At 64.2% G+C, this 22390-nt stretch overlaps 3 protein-coding genes across 4 annotated transcripts; all 3 read left to right on the top strand.

Annotated features, from left to right (window-relative positions):
- Positions 1-39: 39 nt before the first annotated feature.
- TIMELESS (timeless circadian regulator) lies at positions 40-9747 on the top strand. Of its 2 annotated transcripts, none has more exons than XM_090053662.1 (30): positions 40-176; positions 1077-1164; positions 1322-1475; positions 1718-1832; positions 1909-1971; positions 2135-2236; positions 2410-2565; positions 2859-2992; positions 3142-3229; positions 3363-3539; positions 3749-3966; positions 4118-4221; positions 4305-4474; positions 4554-4673; positions 4804-4949; positions 5035-5132; positions 5278-5401; positions 5811-6006; positions 6391-6539; positions 6691-6776; positions 6995-7118; positions 7424-7506; positions 7581-7714; positions 8137-8314; positions 8391-8459; positions 8560-8678; positions 8773-8959; positions 9053-9101; positions 9390-9472; positions 9611-9747. In XM_090053662.1, exons 2-30 carry the CDS (start codon positions 1083-1085, stop codon positions 9700-9702), a joined length of 3600 nt encoding a protein of 1199 aa, XP_089909788.1. In that variant the 5' UTR covers positions 40-176; positions 1077-1082; the 3' UTR covers positions 9703-9747. The 2 variants fall into 2 exon arrangements, with proteins under 2 accessions (XP_089909788.1, XP_089909789.1); XM_090053663.1 differs by lacking the exon at positions 40-176 and adding an exon at positions 206-453.
- Positions 9748-9856: 109 nt separating this feature from the next.
- On the top strand, positions 9857-11470 carry APOF (apolipoprotein F). The gene is made up of 2 exons (XM_090053665.1): positions 9857-9972; positions 10325-11470. The coding sequence occupies exons 1-2, from the start codon at positions 9875-9877 to the stop codon at positions 11451-11453; spliced, it is 1227 nt and encodes a 408-aa protein (XP_089909791.1). The 5' UTR covers positions 9857-9874; the 3' UTR covers positions 11454-11470.
- A 582-nt stretch (positions 11471-12052) lies between these two features.
- On the top strand, positions 12053-22371 carry STAT2 (signal transducer and activator of transcription 2). The gene is made up of 24 exons (XM_090053664.1): positions 12053-12217; positions 13835-13980; positions 14096-14246; positions 14341-14439; positions 14663-14755; positions 14848-14926; positions 15084-15169; positions 15256-15404; positions 15505-15663; positions 15747-15839; positions 15932-15991; positions 16112-16132; positions 16324-16417; positions 16587-16643; positions 16736-16819; positions 17086-17184; positions 17334-17469; positions 19781-19830; positions 19926-20014; positions 20099-20238; positions 20513-20701; positions 21074-21131; positions 21294-21472; positions 21559-22371. Exons 2-24 carry the CDS (start codon positions 13850-13852, stop codon positions 21708-21710), a joined length of 2448 nt encoding a protein of 815 aa, XP_089909790.1. The 5' UTR covers positions 12053-12217; positions 13835-13849; the 3' UTR covers positions 21711-22371.
- The last annotated feature ends 19 nt before the right edge of the window (positions 22372-22390 follow it).

Below are 22390 nucleotides of genomic sequence, written 5' to 3'. Positions count from 1 at the left end.
CCGATCCGATCGGTGCCCGCCCATGTCTCGGTTTCCCCAGCAGTGCTGGCTGGCTGTCCCCCGTGGTGCTCACGGGGTCGCGGCCCCTTTAAGACCCGCTGGTGGGGCGGAGCCTGAGGGTTTTGGCGGGAGCTGCGCTGCTGGTGACGGTGGGGTCCGCAGGGTGTCCTAGGCTGGTGCGTGCGGGGTCGGATCGGGGCCGTCCGTGGCCGGGGGGGTGGGGTGCAGAATCCGGATCGGGGCCCTGCAATGAGAGGGTTTGGGGGCCGGATCTGGGCCAGGGTCGCCCCAAGCCCCCTGGAGGCGGCCCCTGGGCACGGGGCTAGGAGGGGTTCGGGTTGGGGTGAGGGGCTAATCCCGGCCCCTCTGCCCCCCTCGGCCCTAACACCCCCCCCCCCAGCCAGGACTCCTGGGTGCCCGGCTCTGCAGGCTCCAGCTGACCTTTGACCTCGGGTATCCAGGACCGAGTTAGCTTCGGGGGGTGCATTACCCCCCCCAGTGCAGGGCCAGGCGGTGCCCCCTGCTCCCCCCAGGCTTTGCAGGTTGGGGGGGCTGCTTGGCTCTGCCCAGACACCTGGGCTTCCTCTCTCCAGCCCTGGGAGCGGAGCAGGGGCAGAGACGGGCCCAGGGTCCCTCTGGGGGGCCTGCAGCCCACATCCCCGGGTCCTTCGGGTGGGAGCCCAGAGCCTGGACGCCTGGGTCCCTGCATGGTGGGACGGGTGGTCCAGTGTGGGGGCTGGGGGCCTGGGTCCCTGCATATATGGCATCAGCAACCCGCCCCGTTGGCTCAGGAGGAAGTAGGGTCCATGTTGCTTAGCAACCCCCCCCCATTTCCATAGTGACCAGGGAAGAGGGGGTTCTCGGGGCTTCTCCCGGGACTCCCTGGATGCCTGCGTCCCATCTCTGCTGGAAGAGGGGAGGGGGGCTCTGATGGGTCTGGGGAGGTGGATGGGAAGCTGGGGCCCCTGGGCTCTCCCCGGTTCTGGAGGAGGGATCACAGTGCTGGGCAGGGGGTGGAGCTGGGCTCTGCCCTGGCGGGGGCTGGACACAGGGTCTCAATGCCTCTGCCCCCCTAGGGCAAAATGAACTGCGAGCTTCTGGCCACGTGCAGCGCCCTCGGGTGCCTGGAGGGCGACACCTACCACAAGGAACCCGACTGCCTTGGTAGGGCCCCGATCCGGGGCTGGTGCTGGGGGGGCTGCCCCATCCCTCCACAGGGCTCCAAGCAGGTGCTGGTGCCCAGGACCCCTGGCTTCCCCCCATGTCCTGCTGGGTCCCGTGGGGGGGGTCTCATGCTCTTCCTCCCCCCGCCACCCCACAGAGAGCGTGAAGGACCTGATCCGGTTTCTGCGCCATGAGGATGAGACGCGTGACGTGCGGCAGCAGCTGGGGGATGCCCAGATCCTGCAGAACGACCTGCTGCCCCTGCTGGTGCAGCACGCCAGTGATGCCCAGCTCTTCGACGCCATCATCAGGTGCCCCCCCTCCCCAGCATGCACTGGGGCTGGGATTGTCCCACAACCCCCGCACCCCAAAGCCTAGTGGAATCCAATGCTGCAGCCCAGGCAGAGACCCCGGCCCTGCCTCCTCTCTGCTCAGGTTGTGGGGCTCGGATGCCTGGGTCCCACCTCTGCTGGAAGCAGAGATTCGGGGCCTGGCAATCCCTTGCCCCCACCCCCGCCCCGTGACCTCTACCTCTGTGACCTCTGCCCCCCAGGCTGCTGGTGAACCTGACCCAGCCAGCTCTGCTGTGCTTTGGGAAGGTGCCCAAGGTCCCTGGCGAGCGGCACCACTTCCTCCAGATCACGTCGCACCTGCAGGCCTACAAGGAGGTGAGTCCTGTGGGGTGGGGGGGCATGGGGGGCTCTCTGGGCCCCCCCCATGACCAGGCTTCCTCCCCCACTGCAGGCATTTGCCAGTGAGAAGGTTTTCGGGGTCCTCAGCGAGAAGCTCTACGACCTGCTGCAGCTGGTAAGTCCTGCCCACCCCGCCATGACCTCCCCATAACCTGAGCTGGGGGGTGGATCCAGAGGAGCCTGCATGAATCATGCCCTTTGTTCCCATGGCGGGGCTGGGGCAAGGGGGAATGTCTCTGCCCCCAGCCCCCATGGCTGAGCCCCCCTGACACCCTCAGGACTGGGAGCAGCGGCAGGAGGAGGACGCGCTGCTCATCGAGCGCATCCTGCTGTTGGTGCGCAACGTGCTGCACGTCCCGGCCGAGCCCACGGAGGAGAAGGTGTGTGGTGGGCGGGGAGCAACTGGAGAGGGGCCTGAGGGGTGGTCTCTGCTCTTGTGGGGGGGTCTGACTCCATTCTGGAGCTGGTGCCTAGAGCCTGAGGGGCCCTGCCCTGGGTCTGGGGTGCCCTGCCCCCCCATGCCCTCAGGTCTGTGCCCCCCCTGCCCTGGCAGAGCGTGGATGATGATGCCAGTGCCCATGACCGGGTGCTCTGGGCAGTGCACCTCAGCGGCATGGATGATCTGCTCCAGTTCCTGGCCTGTGCCACCAGTGAGGCCCAGTGGGCCTTGCACGTCCTTGAGGTCATCGCCCTCATGCTGCGCGACCAGGTCAGCTGGGGGGTAGGGGGCTGCAGGTCAGGAGTGAGGGGCATCGGTGGGGCAGGCAGCTGTGGGTTGGGAGTGAGAGGCATCGGTAGGGCTGGGGCTGGCAGAGGGCTCTGGGTTAGCAGTACCATGCCTGGGGCATGCACCCTCTTGCAGCCGTGTGGGGGGTCCACTGCCCTGCACAGCCCCCAGCCCTGGGGAGCATGGCATGCTAGGATACGGCACAGCACAGGTAGGAGGAAGGCAGCTGCTGCCATGCCAGGGGGTTGTGATCACCTCGTGCCTCACCCCCCCAGACACCGGAGCAGCTGGCAGCCACGGGCCAGCCCCGCATAGCAGCGCAGCAGGATGAGGACGCCCGGGAGCTGGAGGCCCTGAGGCAGCGGGAGATGGTGGAGCGCAGGAGCCGCCTGCGGCAGCGTGGCACTAGGTTAGGCAGGGCTGCAGATTGGGAGTGAGGGGCACCGGGGGGAAGGGAGCTGTGGGTTGGGAGTGAGGGGCACTGGGGGACAGGGGCTGGTGCTAGCCTTGTTGCTTGTCACCCACCCCGAATGACGTTCATCTCTCTGCCCCCACCAGGCACTCGCGCTTCGGCGGCTCCTACATCATCCAGGGCCTGAAGTCGATCGGAGACAGAGACGTCGTGTTTCACAAGGGGCTGCACAACGTGAGTGATCCCAGGAGAGGGCTGAGGGCTGTGGTTCAGGAGCAAGGGGCACCGGGGCTGAGGGGGGTTCACAGGACTGGGGGAGATCCCAGGAGGGAGATGGGAGCTGACATGTTGTCTCACCCCACCCCAGGTGTGTCACTACAGCTCAGACCTGGGCAAGCCAGGGGCCCGGGTGCCACGGCACCGGCAGCCCCCTCCCGATCCGACCCCGCGGCGCCGTTCAGCCCGGAACGTGCGGCTCTTCCTGCGCGGCTTCTGCGAGGATTTTCTGCGCTCCGGCTTCAACCGCCTCATGGCCCTTGTCAAGGTGCAGGGCTGCGGGTTGGGAATAAGGGGCACGGGGTGGGTGGGGGGAGCAGGGGGCTGCGGGTTGGGAGTGAGGGGCACCAGCAGGGCTCAAGAGGCAAGGAAGGGCAAAGGGGAGCTGGCAGGAGCTGGAGCGGGGTCTGTGGGCAGGACCTGGGGGGACCATCCCTGTCCCTCAGCGCCCGCTGTGCTACCCCTTGCCCCCCACAGGAGCAGCTGGGGCGGGCACGGGCGGAGGATCACGATGAGACCTTCTACCTCTGGGCCCTGAGCTTCTTCCTGGGCTTCTCGCGGGCACGCGGATTCCGGGCTGAGCTGGTGTCGGAGGCGCTCAGCGTCAGTGCCTTCCACGCCGTGGAGCAGCAGCTGCGCTTCTGCTATGAGATGATGCTGATAGACAAGCCCCAGATTCCTGCCTGGGCCCGCAGGTGGGTGCCACCTAGATGCTGGGATTCCCCGCAGCTCTGGGAGGAGGGCCAAGGCTGTGGGGGTGGGAGCAGCGGGGCTGGGAGCCCAGATGCCTGGGTTCTCTCCCCATCCCCTTGTGGGGGTCTCAGGAGCTGGCATCTCCCCCCGCAGGATGCACCTGGCACTCAAGGCCTACCAGGAGCTGCTGCTGAGCCTGCAGGAGATGGACCGGGCACCCGACCCGGCTGTGCGCCGCGGCAGCCACGTCCTCAAGAGTGAGTGCCCACCCCGCTTCCCCTCCCCTGCCCCCAGCCGGGGGCATGGGGGCCCTGGTGCTGATGCCCCCTGCCGCCTCCAGACAACATCTTCTACGTGCTGGAGTTCCGCGAGCTCTTCCTCACTCTCTTCCGCAAGTTCAACGCAGCACAGCAGCCCCGCGCCTTCTTGCGGGACCTGGCTGGGGCCACGCACCTCTTCCTGCGCCTGCTCGAGCGCTTCTGCCGCCAGCGCCGCAGCCTTGTTGTCCAGGTGTCCCGGGGGGTGGAGGTAGGATTGGGGGGCAGGGGGGATGGTTCTGCTCTCCCCGGTCTTACTGTCCGTCCTGCAGAACAAGAAGCAGCGCCGGAGGAAGAAGCCCCGGGCACGCCCGACCCCGGCGTCCCCTAGCCCCGCTGAGCTGGATGCTCTGTGGCCCAGGCTCGAGGCCCAGCTCCAAGTCTGTGCCCAGGTAAGGGGACACCTGGCTGGCGGGGGCTGTACTCAGAGTTTGAGGTCCGAAGGGAAGAGAATCCCCACTTCGGACAGGAGGGGCCTGGTCGTGCCCTCGCCCACTACCCCGGCCATGCCTGTGCCTGCAGGAGCTGCCAAAGGAGGTGCCAGTGCCCTTTGACGCTGCAGCTGAGACGCCAGTGGAGGAGCAGCGGGCGCAGGCCCTGGCGCGGATCCAAACTGGGCTGGTGGCCGGTGATGCTCCCCGTGCCCTGGCCCTCTTACGCGCCTCCAGGTACAGCTTCCTGCTCCCCCCACCCAGGGATCTGCCCTGGGAGGGCCCATGCCCCCCACCTCTGACCTTTGCCCTGTACCTCCAGGGAGGTGTGGCCCGAAGGTGATGTGTTTGGGGTCCCCAACGCCAGCCTGGATGACGAGATCCAGCTGCTGCAGCAGATCCTCTCTGCTCCGCTGCCCCGTGAGTCCCCCTGGCTGTGCCTGCAGTCGGGGGTGGGGGGTGTCCATGCCCTCTGCCCTTCCGGGCTTAGCCCCCGCATGCCTTGGCTGTGCCCAAGTTGGGAGTCCCATGCGCACACATGTGGGCTGACCCCCTCCCCATGCAGGGCCAGCGGAGGCCGAAGCGGAGGAGCCGGAGGGAGGCGAGGACGAGGAGGAGGATGAAGACGAGGAGCTGGAGGCTGTCCGCGTGTCGGAGAAGGAGTTCAGCTTTCAGGACTACTTCAAGCGGTGAGTGAGGGGGCAGGTGAGCTGGGGTATCTCATGATGCCCTACTCACCCAGTGCAGGGCACCAGGGGGAGCAAGGGGCTGTGGATTGGGAGGGAAGGTGCGCTGGGGGCCAGCGGGGCAGAGCGATCCCATGGTGCTTTGCTCATGGCGGCTGGTGTGGAGTGGTGGGGCCATCCCACAATACTTTGTTCAGGGGGTGTCAGGGTAGGAGTCGGGCGCAGAGCTATCCCAGAATGCTTTGCTCATTTATGTCAGGGCAGAGCCAGGGCTATCCTCGGATGCCTTGTTCAGGGCTAGGTAGTGCTTGAGGGACAGAGATATCCCAGGATGGTCTTGCTCATGGCGGTGGGACTGGAGGTGTGGGGCTATCCCAGGATGCCTGGCTTATGGCATTTGCGGGGGTGGCAGGTTCGCATGCGTGCCGGTGCTGCGCGCCTACGGGCTGCTGCTGCGGGACTACGAGCGCAACGGGCCGCGCACCAACCACTACGTGGCGCGGATGCTGCAGCGCCTGGCGCGAGGCCTGGGCATGCCCGGCCTGCTCTGCCAGCTCTCGCTCTTCAGCACCTTCCGCCGTCTGCTGCATGACCCAGCTGCCCCCCAGGTCAGTGCCCCCAACGCTGCCTGACCCCAAACCCCATGTCAGTGCCTCCTGACCCCCCGATTTTTCCCCCCCCCCCCCACCGCCCCCCAGGTCCCTGATACTGCCTGACTCCTGACCCTTCCCTGATCCCACCTGATTTCTGAACCCTCCCCAGGTCAGTGCGTTCTGTCACCTCCTGCCATCCCGCAGGTCAGTGACCTCTGACCCCTTCTAGCCCCCACCACTTTCCAGGTCAGTACATCTGACACTTCAGTGGTTTCCCAGGACAGTCCCACCTGACCCCTCGAACCCCTCCCAGCACCCCCAGGTCAGACCCAGCTTGTGCCTCCACCCCTGTCCTGTGGAGTGGGTGGCAGCTGGGTGTGGTGACCTCTGATCCCCCAGGAGCTAGTGACCCTGGCCAAGTACGTGGTGGGGAAGTTCTTTGCGCTGGTGGCTGCCAACCAGAAGGCCTTCGTGGAGCTGCTGTTCTGGAAGGGCATGGGCGCCGTGCGGGAGATGACTGAGGGCTACGGCACCTATGAGCCCCAGGGGTGAGACCTGGGGGTGGGCTTTGCTTGGCATGGGGCAGCAGGGGAGCGGACCTGGGTCACCCAAACCCAGAATGCTTTGCTATGCCCCTTGCCAGGGGCCTGGCTGGCAGGGGCAGGGGGCTGGAGGGTCGTGACCAGCATCTTCCCCCAGCTCCAGTGCCCGATGCGGCCCCATGTGGTCAGAGGAGGAGGAGGAACAGCTGCGCCAGCTGTACCTGGAGGTCAAGGAGAGGAAAGGTACCAGCCAGCGCCCACCCCCGCCCCACACACACACACTTGGCAGGGCCTGGGGGGAGTCTGGACACCTGAGTCCCCTTCCCAGCTCTGGGTCCCATGGCTAGAGCAGGGAGCTGGCACCTTATGCCTCAGTTCCCACCCTCCAGTGCTGCAGTGGCTTCCCTGCCCCCTGAGCAGTTTGGGGGAAGGGGGTCAAATGCTCCTCTGTTCCCTCCCAGACGACGATGTCATTGGCCACATCCTGTCGCATCTGCCCGGCCCTGCCCGTACCCGCAAGCAGGTGGTGAAGCAGCTGGTGCAGCTAGGGCTGGCCCACAGTGCCCACGACTTTCCCCCACCCAGGTGAGCACGGGGGTTGAGGGAGCAGGGCAGTCCTGCCATGGTGCTGGCTCCTGCAGCAGCCCCCGGGCCTAGGGGTTACAGGAGCAGAGAGCCCGGCCCGGACGCCTGGGTTTTCTCCCTGCAGTGGGAGGGAAGTGAGGTCTGGGGGGTTAGAGCAGGGGGAGTCTGGGACCCTGGATGCCTGGGTTCTCTCCCAGCTCCGTTGCTGTCTCTGTGGGTGCAGCCCCCTCCTCATGCCCTTGCTCAGTTGGGGCAGGGGTGGGGGACAGACACTGGATAGACAAGTGAACCCCCTGGCTTGGCAGGAAGGGGACAAACATAGTGCTGTGGACAGAGGAGCAGGAGCTGGAGCTACAGCGGCTCTTTGAGGAGTTCCAGGGCACGGATGGTGAGTGTGTGTGTGTGGGGGGGATGGCGGGGGCTGGGTAGGGACCCCCCACTCATGCCCCCCCTGCCTCCCAGACATCCTGGGCAACATCCTGCGGCACCTCACGGCCAGGCGGTCCCGGGCCCGTGTCATGGACAAGCTGCTGAGCCTGGGGCTGGTGTCGGAGCGCAAAGAGCTCTACAAGAAACGCCGGAGGAAGCCAGGCCCAGTACGTGTGTGTGCACATGTGTGTGTGTGAGACATGTAGCACCTAGGATGATGGACAAGGGGAGTGGGGGGAGGGGTGACATCCTGAACCACATGTATGGCCTGCTATGAAGACCAGCAGTACATGTGCACGCATGGAATGACACATTCGTGGTATGGCTGCCTTGGGTGGGTGTGCAAGGTGCCCTGGTACAGGCAACACATGGTCCAAGATGTGTGTGAGGTAGCTGGCCGCATTGGTGCATGACCCAGTGTGTCTGCAGGGTGGTTGACAGGAGCGCGCTGTGTGGGCTGCCTGACTTACGTGTATGCGTGCTGGGGCGTGCGAGTCCTTGTAAAGCTTGGTGGGGACAGTGCCTGTGGCTATGCTCGTGTGTGCGTTGCAGAACATGCGGCTCTAACAAAGACACCCCCCTCCCCCAGGGCCTGGACGAGTCCCCCCAGGACGTAACTGTGGCTGGACACCAGGAGGACGAGGATGAGGAGGGCAACATGGGCGAAGAGGAGGAGGAGGAAGAGGAAGGCCGCATGGAAGCAGAGGTCGGGGAGCTGGTGCCCGCAGGGGAAGCCCCGGAGCTGGCCCAGAGCTTGCAGCAGGATGGTGAGTGGGGGGAAGGATTGGGGAATGGGGGGCTGGGGGGTGCATCTCTCCCCCTCACCCCTACCTTTGCCCCCAGGCTTGACCGGGCCCCTGCTGTGGCTCATGACCTGCCTGCGCCGAACTGCCACCGACCGCCAGCAGGCCCGTGAGTCAGGGTCTCCGTGTTGGGGGAGGATCAGGGGTCCTGCTGTCCTGGCCCCCACTAGGGCTGGGGGTGCTACACTGACCCGCTCTCCCTGGCCCAGGCCTGGCTCAGCCGGTGCCGCTGGTGCCACTATCAGAGGAGAACGAAGATGCCATGGAGGAGCCACGGTTCCAGCGTCTGCTGCGTGCTCTGGGCCTGCGGCCCCCAGCCAGTGAGCAGGTAGGACCCTCCCCCCCGGCCCCGCTGCAGGGAGGCAGCATGGGCAGAGCCCCGCCACTCAGGCCTGGCACTGACTGCCTCATTCCCTTCCCAGGAGTCTTTCTGGCGCATCCCAGCAGCGCTGAGTCCCCTGCAGCTGCGCCAGGCGGCCGCCTCCATTGCCCAGGGGGATACCAGGGGGCCAGACCCCGCGGAGGAGGAGGAGGCTGTGGGGGACATGGAGCAGCAAGCCCAAGCCATGCGCACCCTGCAGCTGGCCCAGAGCAAGCAGCTGGCACCAGGTGAGGGGCTGGAGGTGTCAGGGGAGCTCCCCAGGATCCATGCCCCCTGCCCTGCCCTGCCCTTCCCTTCCCTGACCCCCCTCCGTGTTGCAGGGGCCACATCGTCCAGCCCGGAGCAGTCACCCGGGTCCGATTCTGAGAGGTGAGAATCGGGCGCAGGGCCCTGGATGCCTGGGTTCCCTCCTGGTCTGGCTGAGGGTGGGGGCTGGGAGCAGCACGAAGGGCAGTGGGGAGCCGAGATGCCTGGGTCCCTTTGCTGCCACCAGTGTGGGGGGCCCTGGTGCCTGTTCCTGCCCTGCTCCTACCTCTGCCACTGTCTCCTCCCTTGCCCTTGGGCCCATGTCTCAGTTTCCTGCTTGCACCTGGAGCTTTGCCCACACTGGGGGGTGGGGGGAAGTGGCTCCTCCTTAATCTCTTCCTATCTGTGCAGGGAAGACCCCGGCCCCTCTCAGCCCCGACCCAAGCGCAGGCGCTGGCTGGACAGTGAGGAAGAGGACGACCCAGACAGCCCAGGTCAGCTGGAACCGCACTGCACTCCTCCACAGGAGGGGGGTCACTGCTGCTCTGGGGTGGTTCAGGTGCTGGGCTGGAGGGAGGAGGGGCAGGGGTCACCCCCCCCGACGGCCCTCCCACCCCTGGGTCTCCTTGCAGCTGCAGAGCCGGCCTGGGGGGACCCCAGGGAGCAGGAGCCGGCACCCGGCAGGAGGAAGCACCTGCACATCGAGGATGAGGATGAAGACTGAGGGCTCTTCCCCCACCCTTTACTGTCAGTTTTTTATTCTGTTTTTATTCCAGAGACTGTTTGATAAGTCCTGTTTTTTCTCCATGTTCATAGTTAAATAAACCCATGTTGGAGCAGCCCTGGGTTTGTCTGCCCAGCAGGGGTAGGGGGGGCTGCTGGGAAGTGGTGTCGCAATGGGTGATAACAGGTCAGTGCTCCCCCCCACCCCCCATATAACCAGAGCCACACGGCCCAGCTCTGGGCACCAACACCAGCGCATGACAGCTGAGAGGTGAGCTGGGGACGAGACCCCCTCCCAGTTACCCCCACCCCATGCCAGCCAGGGCCGGGACCCCCTTCCGTATCCCACCCACACCCTGCGGCAGCCGGTGGAAATGCGACTGGGCTGGGCCCCACAGCGCTGGGTGACTTGGTACGGCTGTGCTGGCGCGCCATGTGGATGAGGGCTTCACACAAGGGTTTAGCGGGGGCCCCCAGCTGGAGCCATGAGGCCTGAGCTGTGCTGGGTGGCAGTCCTGTTCCACGAGTTCCTGGTCTGCCTGGGGCTGGGGGGTATTTAAACTCTGCTTGGCTGGTGGGGTGGGGGTCTTGGCTTTTGGTGCTGTGACCCCTTCCCTCTGTAGGGTGCAAGAGCCGCACAGGGATCCCTCTGCCATGTTGCAGTCACTTCTGCGCCGCCTCCTGCTGCTGCTGCTGCTATGCCACTGCCTCCAGGGCCACGTCCTGCCCAAGTCTGCCCCAGCACAGGGTACTGCTGAGCACCGGGACCCAGCCGGCACCCCTGTGCCAGCTCCCTCCGACTCCCCCCAGGCCGCGGCCCGGTTGCTCCTCGCCTCCCTCTCGCAGCGGCTGCCCCCACAGAGGGGGCTTGCAGCCATGGGAGTCTCCTGCAGCGACCTGCTGCCCCAGACCCTGCGGGGCTCCACGGAGATGCCCCCGCTGCCCCGGGCCCTGGCTAGCGCCGCCCTGGCTCTAGCCCTGCATGGTGCCGGCTGCGCCTCTGAAGCTGAGGCCTTGGTGCTGGAGCTGTATGCGATGCTGGAGGTGCCCGATACCAATGCCCTCCTCGTGAGCATGGCCGGGCTGCCCCACGTGGGCTGGACCCCCCTGCTCTCCCCTCTGGGGCAGCTGTGGAGCGCGGCACCTGTGCGCTGCTCTGGGCTAGTTCCTCTGCCTGGCGTCCAGCTCCAGGGCCCTGCTGCCCGTGTCCACCTCACCTTCCCAGGCGCCACTGCCGCCTGCAGCCGCCTGGGCCCCGCGTGTGCTGGCGTAGCCCCCCACGGCACCACCGCCTATCGTGTCGTGGGGCTACAAGGTGCCTCTTTTGTGGCCACCCCTGGGGCCCTGGCCTGGCTGCATCAGTGCCAGCGGACAGGCAGGCACCGGGTGCGGCGCGAGGCCTGCGATGGGGAAACGGAGCCGCAGATTCACGCCGTGGTGTCGTGGCTGCCCGTGGTCAGCACCTTCTACAACATGGGCACGGGGCTGTATTACGCCTACAACAGCTGCGTGCTGCGAGCCGAGGAGCGGGCCGTGGACCTGGCCTGGGACCTGGGCTTCGACACCATCACGCTGCTCACGGGCGGCACCAGCGGCTTCGTGGCCAACGCGGTGCTGGGCTCGGGGCTCAAGGCCGGGGTCCGCGCGCTGGTCAGCCGCTTCACCCAGGACGTGGCGCTGACCCCGACCCCCAGCCCCAGCCTGAGCCCCGTGACCCTTTCCTATGAAGACGCCTTCGACTCCAGGAAATAAACGTGGTCTGGTCAGTGCCTGGCGTGGGCTGTGTGTTAGGTGGGGGGGGCATGGAGCTGTTGTTGCCCCCACCCTGGGCCTGCCATGGTCACCACGACCTGGGTCACCCGGGGCCGGGAAGTCAAGGGCGCCAAGGGCAGACGGGCTCTGACGTGGCACTTGGGGCAGCTGTCCCGTCCTCCCCACCGTGAGTCCCGCTCCCCTGCCCCGCTGTGGGCACTGCCCCCAGCCTCCTGCGTTTTCCTGCCCACGGCGTAGGTGGCGCCACGGCTTTGTGCGCCCTGACTCCTGGGTCCTCTCGCTGGGTGGCACCACAGGAGGGGGTCAAAGGTGGGAGCCGGCCTCCTGGGTTCTCGTCTGCTCCAGGGTGGCACCGCCGGGGGTGACGGGGGCCGTGGGCTCCCGGGCCGCGGGGGCGGGGCCTGCGGATGAACAGAAAAATTTGGGGGAAAAAAAATGGTGTGATGGTGCTGGGCCTTTAAGCGCCGGGCCCGCCCTTTCCGGTAGGCTCCGCCCCTACCCCATCCAGGCCCCGCCCCGCATCACGTCATTTCTGGGAAGCCGGCTGCGCGCCTGGCTGTTGCTCTTCCCTCCCGCTACTGCTCCTCCCCCCACCGCCGCGCCGAGGGGGCGTGGCCGGCTTCGCCAGCCAGCCAATCCCCGGACCCGGGAGCTGGGGCAGCGGCGGGAGGGCTGTGTTCGGCTAGCACGGTGCCTTAAAGGGGCCTCGTCCGGGAGCGGCGGTGGTGGACTGCGGGGGGCAGGTGAGGTGAAGGGAGGGGCCACTGCCGGCAGGCGGCGCGGCCCGATCACGTGGGGGTGTAGGGGGCCCCGGCGCAGGGAGCTCCTGGCTCCTGCCCCGCGCAGGCCCGCGGGAGGGGAGGGTCATTGCGGGGGGGGCTGCACCTGAAGGGGGGCTCACCTTTGCACGGAGCAGCCCTCCGCCCCGGGCAGTGGAGGGGGGAGTCTGCCCGCACAGTGCCCGGGGCGGGGGCTAGTCCTGTGCTTTCGGTTTCCATTCCTGCAGCCGCTGGCCCTTATGACCCCCCCTCCCCGGCTGGCTGCAGGGGGTTCTGCCCCTTCCCACCCCCTGGCCCTGACCTTTGCTCTGCCCCCCCTGCCCCTTGCCCACGGAGCCCCAGCGGTGAGGAGGCGGGGGCATGGAGGGGCCAGGCTGCGAGGGTTGTGGTCTCTCCCAGGTTGTGCCCCAGCAGTGGGGGACGTGGGCGGGAGGTCAGTGCAGGGACGGGGGGGGCGGTGGAAGGAGTTGGACCCTGGCTGTCTCCCCCAGTGGACGAGCCGAGGTGTCCGGGACAGGCCTGGGGGGGGCTTTGGCCTCCCAGCTCTGCAGGGGCGACCAGCCAGGTCCTGCAGCCATCATGCCCCTTGGTGCCCTCCGCTTCCCCCCACCAGTGTCCCTGGGGGGAGCAGAGCCCCCCCCAGGAAGGGAAGCAAGGCCAAGCCAGGGGCACGAACGGAGGCATTGGTGGGAGCTGATAAACCTCCCGGCAGCAGCAGACCGTGGGGCCTGCTGGAGGGGCCTGAAAGGCCTGGGGCAGTAGTGAGCAGCAGGTCCCTGGGCTCTGCACAGTTTGGAGGCACTGATGGGGCAAGTGGGCACCTGTGCAGCAGCTATTGGGGCGGGTCAGTGTCCAGGGGCAGGAAGTGCCCCACGACCTGCTCCACGTGTTGGGAGCTGCCAGAAGCACCCCAGGTGTCCCTGGGTGCAGGGCTTGGAGACGGGCTGCTCTGGGGTGGTGCTGTGCAGGAGGCCGGCACGTGCCCAGGGGGGGCTGAGAAGGGCACAGCAAGCATCACTCGCCCTGGGCGGCTGCACCTCGGCTTATTGCCCGTGGCTCTGGAAACAGACAGAAGAGCCAGGAAATGTCCTCGTAACGAGGGCTTGAATGCACTGAGCTGAAAGATCAGCTGGAGCCACCGGGCGCTGGGGAAAGGGGTTGCAGGGGGCGTGAGTTGGGACGTTTTGGACCTGACTTGGCTGCAGGGGGCGGAGGAACGGGGAAAACCCCTTCCCGCAGCCCACAGGATTCAGCTGGGCACTCTAATATTGTCTGCTGGTTGCACATCCTCCTGCCCCTCCTTCTGGCTTGGGGGCGGGGGGACCGGGCCTGGCAACATGAAGCCATGGCCACCAGGGGGGCGGGGCAGTGGGGCAAGGCTTACCATGAATGCCCTGCTCCAGGTTCAAGGACCCACGTGTGGCTCTGCCAGATGCCCAGGGGTGTGGGGGAGATGAGGAGGGGCTTGCCCTGGCTCTGGAGCATATCTAGCCCACTCCAGTCCCCCCCAGCCCACCCTCAGGCTGCCCCTTGGGACCAGGTGCAGCGCTCTGAGCACCTCCCCCCTGGCTCCCCTTGCAGATATCCCCCCCAGCCATGGCACAGTGGGAGAAGGTGCAGGAGCTGGGCAGAACCCACCTGGAGCAGGTGCTTCAGCTGTATCACAGCGACCTGCTGCCCATGGAGCTGCGGCATTACCTGGCTGCCTGGATCGAGGACCAGGCCTGGTAACTGCCCCCCACCGTGGCCAGGGGAGGGTTAATGCAGGGGAGTAGACGCAGGTGCAGCGCCCCTCTCCTGCAGGGCTCCCCCCCATGCGTGCCCCTCATGCTGCACCCCCAGGCAGCAGGCGGCAGAGCCAGGCTCATCGCAGGCACGCATGCTGCTGTACGCACTGCTGGCAAAACTGGACGAGCAGTATGGGCGCTGCAGCACCGAGGCTGACAGCTTTGTGCTGCAGCACAACCTGCGCAAGGCCAAGCACGATCTGCAGGTACAGGGGGGTGGGGGGACACGAGAGGGGCTGGGGGAGTCTCTGTGCCCAGGGCACTAACCCCTGCCCTCGCCCCCCTCTTGCCGTCTGCCAGGCCAGGTATGAGGAGTGCCCCGAGGAGCTGGCCAATGTCATTGCCAACCTGCTGCGGGAGGAGAAGAGGATCCTGAGCCTGGGGCTTGAGGCCCAGCAGGCAAGCGGTGGGGAGGGTCAGGAGTGAGGGAAACTGTGGGGGCAGTGGCTGCGGGTCAGGAGTGTGGTGCACTGGCAGGGTGGGGGGGATCAGGGGCTGCAGGTGCGGAGTGAGGGTCACTGGCAGATGCCTCAAACGCCTTTCTCCCCTTACCCCCCCCAGCACCACATCCCTAGGGTAGGTGTGGGGAGACGGCAACTTAACCCCTGCCCCCTCCCAGCAGGCAGGAGCCAGCCCCCTGAGTGCCCCCCCCATGGAGACAGACCGACAGCAGAAGATAGAGCAGCGCCTGAACGAGATCCAGGAGTCCATGCAGGTGAGACCCCCACTTATTCCCTGCAGGGCATGCCCTCCGTGTTCCCCCATGGGATTTGAACCCGGAGCTCTGGGGTCTTTCCTGCCTCCCAGAACCTGGAACGCTCGGTGCGGCACCTGGAGGAGCTGCAGGACACCTTTGACTTTGTCTACAAGATAAACCAGGCACACAGTAAGGGGGAGTTTAATGTGGGGTTGGGTGGGCTCCCTTGCCTGGTCTTGGATATTGCCCTTATTAATACCCTGGGGGGCTAGGAGGGCACAATGGAGACAGGAGTGCCAGCTGCAGGGGGCACTAGGCAACCCCCCCCCCCACTCTTCCTCTCCAGAGAGGACAAACCCCACAGACCCTGAGCTGCCGGCCCAGACTCAGCAGCTGCAGGCTATGCTAAACAGCCTGGACCAGAGCCGCAAGGTGAGGCGGGCCCTGGGGTCCTGGTGTACCGGGAGGGGTTTGGGGGGGCAGAGCAGCCCTCCCTGATGCCTTGCCCCCCCGCCCAGGACGTGCTGGCACAGATGCAGGCACTGCTGGGGCGCGGGGAGACGCTGCGGGACTTCGTGCTGCAGGAGCTGGGAGCCTGGCGTGAGCGGCAGCGCCAAGCCTGCCTGGGCGCCCCCCATGACACAGCCTTGGACTCCCTAGAGGCCTGGTGAGCACGGACAGGGCGGAGCCTGGGCATCGCACCCCCATGCCAAAACCCAGGTGTTGGGCAGTGATCCAAGCATCCTGACTTTGCTCCCCTGGGGCAGGTGCACGGGGGTGGCGGGGGCATTGTTTCAGCTGCTGCGGGTGCTACGGACGCTGCAGGAGCTGCGTGCCAAGGTCAGCTATCAGCACGACCCGCTGGAGACGGAGCCGGGGCTGCTGGACCGTCGCATCCGTGAGCAGCTTGCCAGCCTCCTGCGCAGGTGGGGAGGGGTCTCGGGGCCAGGCGGGGAGGGGTTAGGGGGCCAGGCAAAGGCTTGGGCTCACACTATTTTCCACCCTCCAGCGCCTTTGTGGTGGAGGAACAGCCAGCCATGCCCCACCCCAGCCGGCGCCAGCTGGTGCTCAGGACCAACCAGAAGTTCTCCACCTGCATCAGGTGAGCCATGCCCCTGTTTTCTAGGCTCCACCCCCCAACAGGGGCACCGGGCTCCCAGCATTACCCCCCAGCTGACCCCTGCCCCCCTTCAGGCTCCTGGTGAAGCTGCAGGACCGGAACCAGCAGTTGGTGGTGAAGATGGAGTGTGACAAGTGAGTCCCATTGTCCCTTCCCATAGCCCTCCAGCACCAGTTGGGGGTGGGGGGGGAAAAGTGTCTTGGGGAGGTGAGGCGGGTCTTCATCTTCCTGACCTTTGCTTGTTCTTCCTCCAGGGATCCCCCAAATGTGAAGGGGTAAGAGCTGCAGGGGGCATGGCGGGTGGTGGGGGGACTGGGTATGTTCAGGGGAAGGGGAGAAGTCTCCTGTGGCAGGGGGGCATTCTCCAGGGACCCTCCCCAGGCCTGGGCCAGGCTGGGGGGCCCCAGAGCCAGGCCAGGGTGGGGATACATGCCCCGCCCCCGTCACTAACCATTACCCACCCCAGGTTCCGGCGCTTCAACATCCTGACTTCACCCAACAAGACGCTAATGCTGGACGAGAGGCATCGCAAAGGGCTGTTCTGCGACTTCCGCCATGTGGTGCGGCACCACCTGGCCTGGACACCTGGGTTCCCTCCCAGTTATTGGGGGGGGGGGGGTGGAAACACCTGGGTTCCTCGAGAGGATTGGTGACCTGAAGGGCAGCTCAGAGCCCTGCTGGGCCACTGGGTTGGGGGGCTTGATCATGACCTTGATCTTCTCCTGGCAGACACTGAAGGAGCAGAAGGCTGTGGGCTCTGGCAAGGGCAGCAAAGGTGCCAGTGAGGTATGCCCCCCTGCTCCTCCCCTCAAAAACAACCCAGGTGGGGTCTGGCCCCTGCTGCTGGGGAGACCCTGACCTCTAACTCCTCCCCTCAGGGCCTGCTACCAATAACGGAGGAGCTGCACCTCATCACCTTCACGCTAGACTACAAGTACCAGGACGTGGAGCTGCAGCTGCAGGTGAGAGAAGACAGGGCCAGGGCACTCCTGGACACATGGGTTCAGCCCTTCAGTATGCGTATGTGGGAGTGGTGGGGATGGGACAGGTCTCGGAGGAGAAAGGGGAGGAGTGGTACAACTTGACTCCCAGATGCCTGATTTTCCTTTATCTTTAGCATGGGGGGGTCTGGGAGGCAGGAAAGGGGACAGCAGCTGCAGCCCAAGGGTGGGGGGGGTGTCTGGGACCCAGACATCCTACTGCCCCCCTAACTCCCCCTTGCCCCCAGACATCCACTCTGCCTGTGGTGGTCATCTCCAATGTCTGCCAGGCCTCAGCTGCCTGGGCCTCCATCCTCTGGTTCAACCTACTCAGCCCTGATCCCAAGGTAAGAGCGCCCCCACCATTAACCTCCCCCAGTCTGGTGGGGAATGGGGCAGGGGGTGCCCCCTGGTGCTCAGACCTGAGCACTGCAGAGGGGGGCCAGGGTCTTGCCCCCCTCCAGCTTTCATCCTATCCCGCTTCCCCCCGCCCCAGGACCAGCTGTTCTTCCAGACGCCCCCCCCTGCTCCCTGGCACCTGCTGGCCGAGGCACTGAACTGGCAGTTCATGGCTGCTGCCGGGCGTGGGCTGGACTGCAACCAACTGCATATGCTGGCTGAGAAGCTCTTCGGTATGACAGGGTGGGAGGGCAGGGGTTGGTACACCCCACCCCCTCACTGGGGCCTGGGTTTGGGGTGGCCTTGGCTCTGCCAAATAAGGTCCCTGGACACTTGGGTTCCCCCCTCCACAGGACACCTCAGTTTTTCCCCTGCTGTTAGGTAGTAAAATGGGATCCCGGACTAGTATTAAAGGATTAACATGACACCTCATTGGATAAATGACAGGAAGGGCTTTACGCACTTCAAGTATCCTAGGTTAAATGAGTCCAAACAGAAGTAAACTCCAGTATTTATCTGCAAGGTGACAAACTCACCGAACGGAGGCCATCGGATTCTGTTCAGCTTCTCAAGAGCTGGCGCAGCAGGAGTTTCATGTCCGAGATTTCTCACTCTTGTTAGCCGTTTCCTTCCTCTTACCCTTTTAGCATCTTCAAAGTGTTCCTGCAGCTGTGTAAATAGAGAGGCCCATCCAGTAACTGGCTGGAAAACTCCCTTAATCAAACTGCTCATTTAATGGTTATCAGTACTAATTCATTCAAATTGAAACGTTCTAAGTTTGGAACCTATCAAGGAGCTGATTAACAGAGATCCTGGTTTTCTTTGACTGGGGGATGTAGCAGGGCACTAAGGTGCCTGCTCCTCTTAGACCAGAGATGAGAACTGAGGGGCAGGTTGCCAGGACAACTGGTTAAGGAGGGAATTGGCTGCACCTGCACCTGGGCAGCTGGCAGGAGGAGGCAGGGCCCTGGGCCCATATAAACTCCAGGGCTGGGACCAGGCAGTTAGTCCCTTACCAGCAGCTAAAGGGCAAAGCCTCCATGAGAAGGAAGGGCCCAGAGATGTGGTAGTTGGCAGATATGCTCCCCTTAGAACAAGGGGGACACGAGGAGCCCATAAAGTATCCTTGCCTACTAGGCACCGAGCCTCAGAGAGGGAGTTTGCCTCTTTAAAAGGGGCAGAGCATGGTGGTTGCTGGTTGGGTGTGTGCTGTCTGATAACAACCGGTGGCTTGGGTGAGGCTAGTTGGGGAAGGAGGAGACCTCATAGGGGCCCACTGCAGTATGGGGACCCTGGCACCAGAGAGAGCACTGTACTTGAGACGGGGCCGCAGGGAGCCAGAGAGGGCTCAGAGACAGGGCTGCAGAGAGCCTGACGAGGACAAGGAGCCAAATTAATAAGAAGCCTAGGCAAGATGACGCCTGTATCATCTGCAAGGCTTGGGGCATTATAAAGGGGTGGCTGGAGCCACGCATACAGCCCATAAAGCTGAGAGATTTGGGAAACAGCCACGGTGAAGCGGGAGATCAAAATAGGGTAGAAACAACAGGGTTAATAGGATCTAACCCAATCGTTCCCAAAACTAAAGCTCAAGGGCAACCTCCCTATATTTATTATACCAACAAGACATGGCAGGTGAGAACAAGGGTGCCTGTAGGGTGAAGGACTGGCATGGTTAAGGACCGGGGTAACATGGCCACCTCTAGGTACCTCCCCATTATGGCGGGGGGGAATTGCCACTTCTTGGATACAGGCCCTCCCCCCCCCCCCATCTACACTGTTCTGTGATTTTAAAATGAAACCCCACTAATATATATAGGTATCTAGAGAGAGATTATATGTAATTAGAGAGATATAGATAGATAGATGATTATATCTATCTATATTGTTAGTGGGGTTTCATTTTAATAGCAGAAAAATGTGGATTTTGGGTTTCATCTTTATATCTGAAAAATGGGGATTATTTTTTTTTAATCGGATCCCTGCTGATTAACAACCAGGAAAAAACCACAAGGGTTTTTTGAGGAGTGTCCTTGGAAGATCAAAGAAGCAGATCGGGAGGAGACGACTATCACACATGAAAAATGGCTCTTCCTGCACCTAAGCAGGATTTAACTGGAAAAGAAAGATTTGCCATACTAATCAGTCAAGGGCAGACTTTCAGGGGGTTACATAGCAGACAACCAGGAGTCTCTGCTTAAAATTAACTTGAATAGAGTAAGATAAGAGGGAAGTGAAACATCCCTTGTTTCTTCTCGGATGGCCGAGCCACCACCTTACATCCTCCTGCCCTGTGCGGTTATTACCAGTATTTTGTATTTTAACTTTTGTGAGTAGGCCCCAGCTTAGCATGAGCTCTACAGTCATCGCCCCCCTCCCCCCGAGATATGTGGCTGTCCCCCAGGAGCCCGGCTGCCTGGACCCTAGCCTCAGTTTCCCTCTCTATCAAAGAAGTGTTGGACCTGGTTTCCTGAGGGGGGGCAGCTAGACCCCAGTGCCATTTCCCACCACCCCCCAAGTGACCCTGACTCTCTCCTTTTAAAGGGGCAGATGCGTCCCCCATGAGCACCCTCACCTGGATCCAGTTCTCCAAGGTAAGAGGCTGCAGGGGGGTTTTGGGGGAGAGGGGTGTGCATGCGTATGTGTATGTGTGTCCTTTGGCCCCCCAGCCTAATGTTTCTCCCCACAGGACTCCCCTCCTGGCTTCTCCTTCTGGACTTGGCTGGACGGGATCTTGGAGCTGATCCATAAGCACCTCTCCCTGCTGTGGAAGGATGGGTAGGACTTGTGGGACTGGGAGGCCGGGCTGGGCAGCCCCTGGCTCTGGGGGGCTCATGCCACCCCCCTTGGGGCCCCCCCCAGGCTGATCTTGGGCTTTGTGAGCAAGAAGCGGGAGCGGCAGCTGCTGCGGCGGCGGCAGACTGGGACCTTCCTGCTGCGCTTCAGCGAGAGCTGCCGTGATGGCGGCATCACCTTCACCTGGGTGGAGCACGGGAGCAGCGGTGAGCCAGGGACCCAGCGTCTGGGCTCCCTGCCCCACTCCCCACCCTGTGCTTGGCCAAGGAACCCAGGCGTCCAGGCTCCCTGCCCGCCTCCTCCTCCTGTGGCCCCCCCCCCCGAACACCTGGAAGTAGGACTCGGGTGTCCAGGCCCCCACCTTGGCAGCACCAGTTATGAATGGCTCTGTTCTCTGGGTTTTGGGGGGGGTCTGGGCCCCCCAGACACCTGGGTTCTCTCCTGCCGCCGGGGCAGGCACTGACCCCCGCACCCTCACAGACCGCCCCGAGTTCTGCTCCGTGGAGCCCTACACCAAGGTGGAGCTGGAGTCGCTGCCGCTGGCCGACATCATTCGTGACTACCACATGCTGGCACACGAGAACGTGCCGGAGAACCCGCTCAAACTGCTGTACCCCAAGTGGCCCCGAGACGAGGCCTTTGGGGCCTATTACAGCAACAGCCGCAAAGGTGCGTGCCCCCCCACAAAAAAAAAAAATCAGGGCCCCTCATCCCTGACCCGCAGGCCACCTGTGACACTGGTGCCTCTTGCTCCCTGTTGCAGCTTTCCCTGCTCGCTGATGTGTAGCCCCTGCTTTCTGCCTGCCGTGGCTCCTCACTCCTTACCCAGACCCCCCCCCGACACGGCCACTAATTCCCAACCTGCAGCCGCTGTTGGAGCCCCTCACTCCTAACCCACAACCCCCTGCCTACTGGGGCCCCTCACTCCTGACCTGCACTACCTTTCCTGCCAGAGACCCCTTACTACCACTAGGGCTCCTCACTCCCAACCTCCAGCCCCTCCCTGTCCCTGACCCTCTCTCCTCTGCCTTTTTCTTGCAGTGGATCTGCTGGCCCAGAAGAAGTATCTGAACCGCCGGCTCATCCCAGTCTCCTCTAGGTGAGGCAGCTAGGTGCCCTGTCCTGCCCTACTGGATGCAGCCTGAGGGCACCCCCTGGTGTTGGGGTTGGAGGCAGGGGGGCTCCAGCCCTGTCTTGGTGTGGGGGGGCCCAGTCATCCACCCCCAGCTCCTTGCACTGACCAGGGGTGTTTTGGTCTCAGGCAGGTAGATGACCCTCGCAGCCAGACCGAGGAGGGGGTAGCTGCAGCCCCAGCCCCAGCCCCAGCCCCAGCCCCAGCCCTGGTAGTGGAGCTGGGGCCAGAGGCCCTGGAGCTCATTGAGGGGTTGAGCCTGGAGCCTGGAGCCATGGAGCAGCTGGAGGAAGACCTGGTGCTGGACGGTGAGTCTGCTGCAGGGTCGTGGGGGGAGATGGGGTGCTAGTGCCCTCCCCAGCCTGGCAGCCCCCTGACCCACTGTCTCCCTCAGGCATCGTGCCCGATGTGTTGCAGCTGGGGACTGATCCCTACATGCCGACCCCGGACGATGGGGTCCTGCTGGAGGCAGGCAGCCCAGAGTCTCTGTTTGCCGAGGCTGGGGACATCCCCTTTCTGCAGGTCGACCCCAGGGACTTCCAGTGATGGCAATTACGGGGGTAGAAATGGATGGGCCTGGGGGCCCCCCCTGTCCCTGCCAGGAGCCCCCCCCCACTTTCATCCATGCCCCTTGTCTTGGGGGGGCTCCACCCCCTGCCCCAGCCTGCGGGGAGCCCCGTGCCTTATCCAGTTAGGATGTCACTAAATAGAACCTAGGAGTCCAGGTGGGAAAGCCCCCCCCCACCTCTCCCCCCAGCCTGTCTCCTGCCTGGCATAGTCCTGGTACTGCTGCTGTCCTGGCAGAGCCCTGCTAGCTCAGGACCTCTAGCCTGGTGAATAAACCCGACCTTTCACAGCCACCTGTGGTACATGGGGGGCGGGCAGAAATCGAGACCCTTACCAGGAGCCCCCACCACAGGGCAGAGCTAGGTCCTGCTGTCTTGAGGTGTGACCACCAGGGGCCACCACTGAGCACACACACCCCTTCCCCCCAGCCAAAAAGCACAGACCAGTCTCTACCAATCAACCCTCTTTATTGTGGGCACTGGGGCCCTTTTAAAACCCATAAATAGCCCCTGGAGGGGGCATAAATAGACAAACTCATAAATAGCCCATAAATAACCCATAAATAGAGTATGGGGGGGGCTCTAGAACAAGACCCCCCATACATAGTCAAGAAAGTGGTCATGCCCCAGCTTGGGGACACAAGTGGGGAATGTGGGAGG

Source organism: Crocodylus siamensis, chromosome 6 (assembly GCF_052110815.1).
Source record: "Crocodylus siamensis isolate JL-2025a chromosome 6, ASM5211081v1, whole genome shotgun sequence".
Taxonomy (NCBI): Eukaryota; Metazoa; Chordata; order Crocodylia; family Crocodylidae; genus Crocodylus; species Crocodylus siamensis.
The sequence above is the reverse complement of the archived record's forward strand: the minus strand, read 5'-3'. Positions and strand labels throughout refer to the sequence as shown.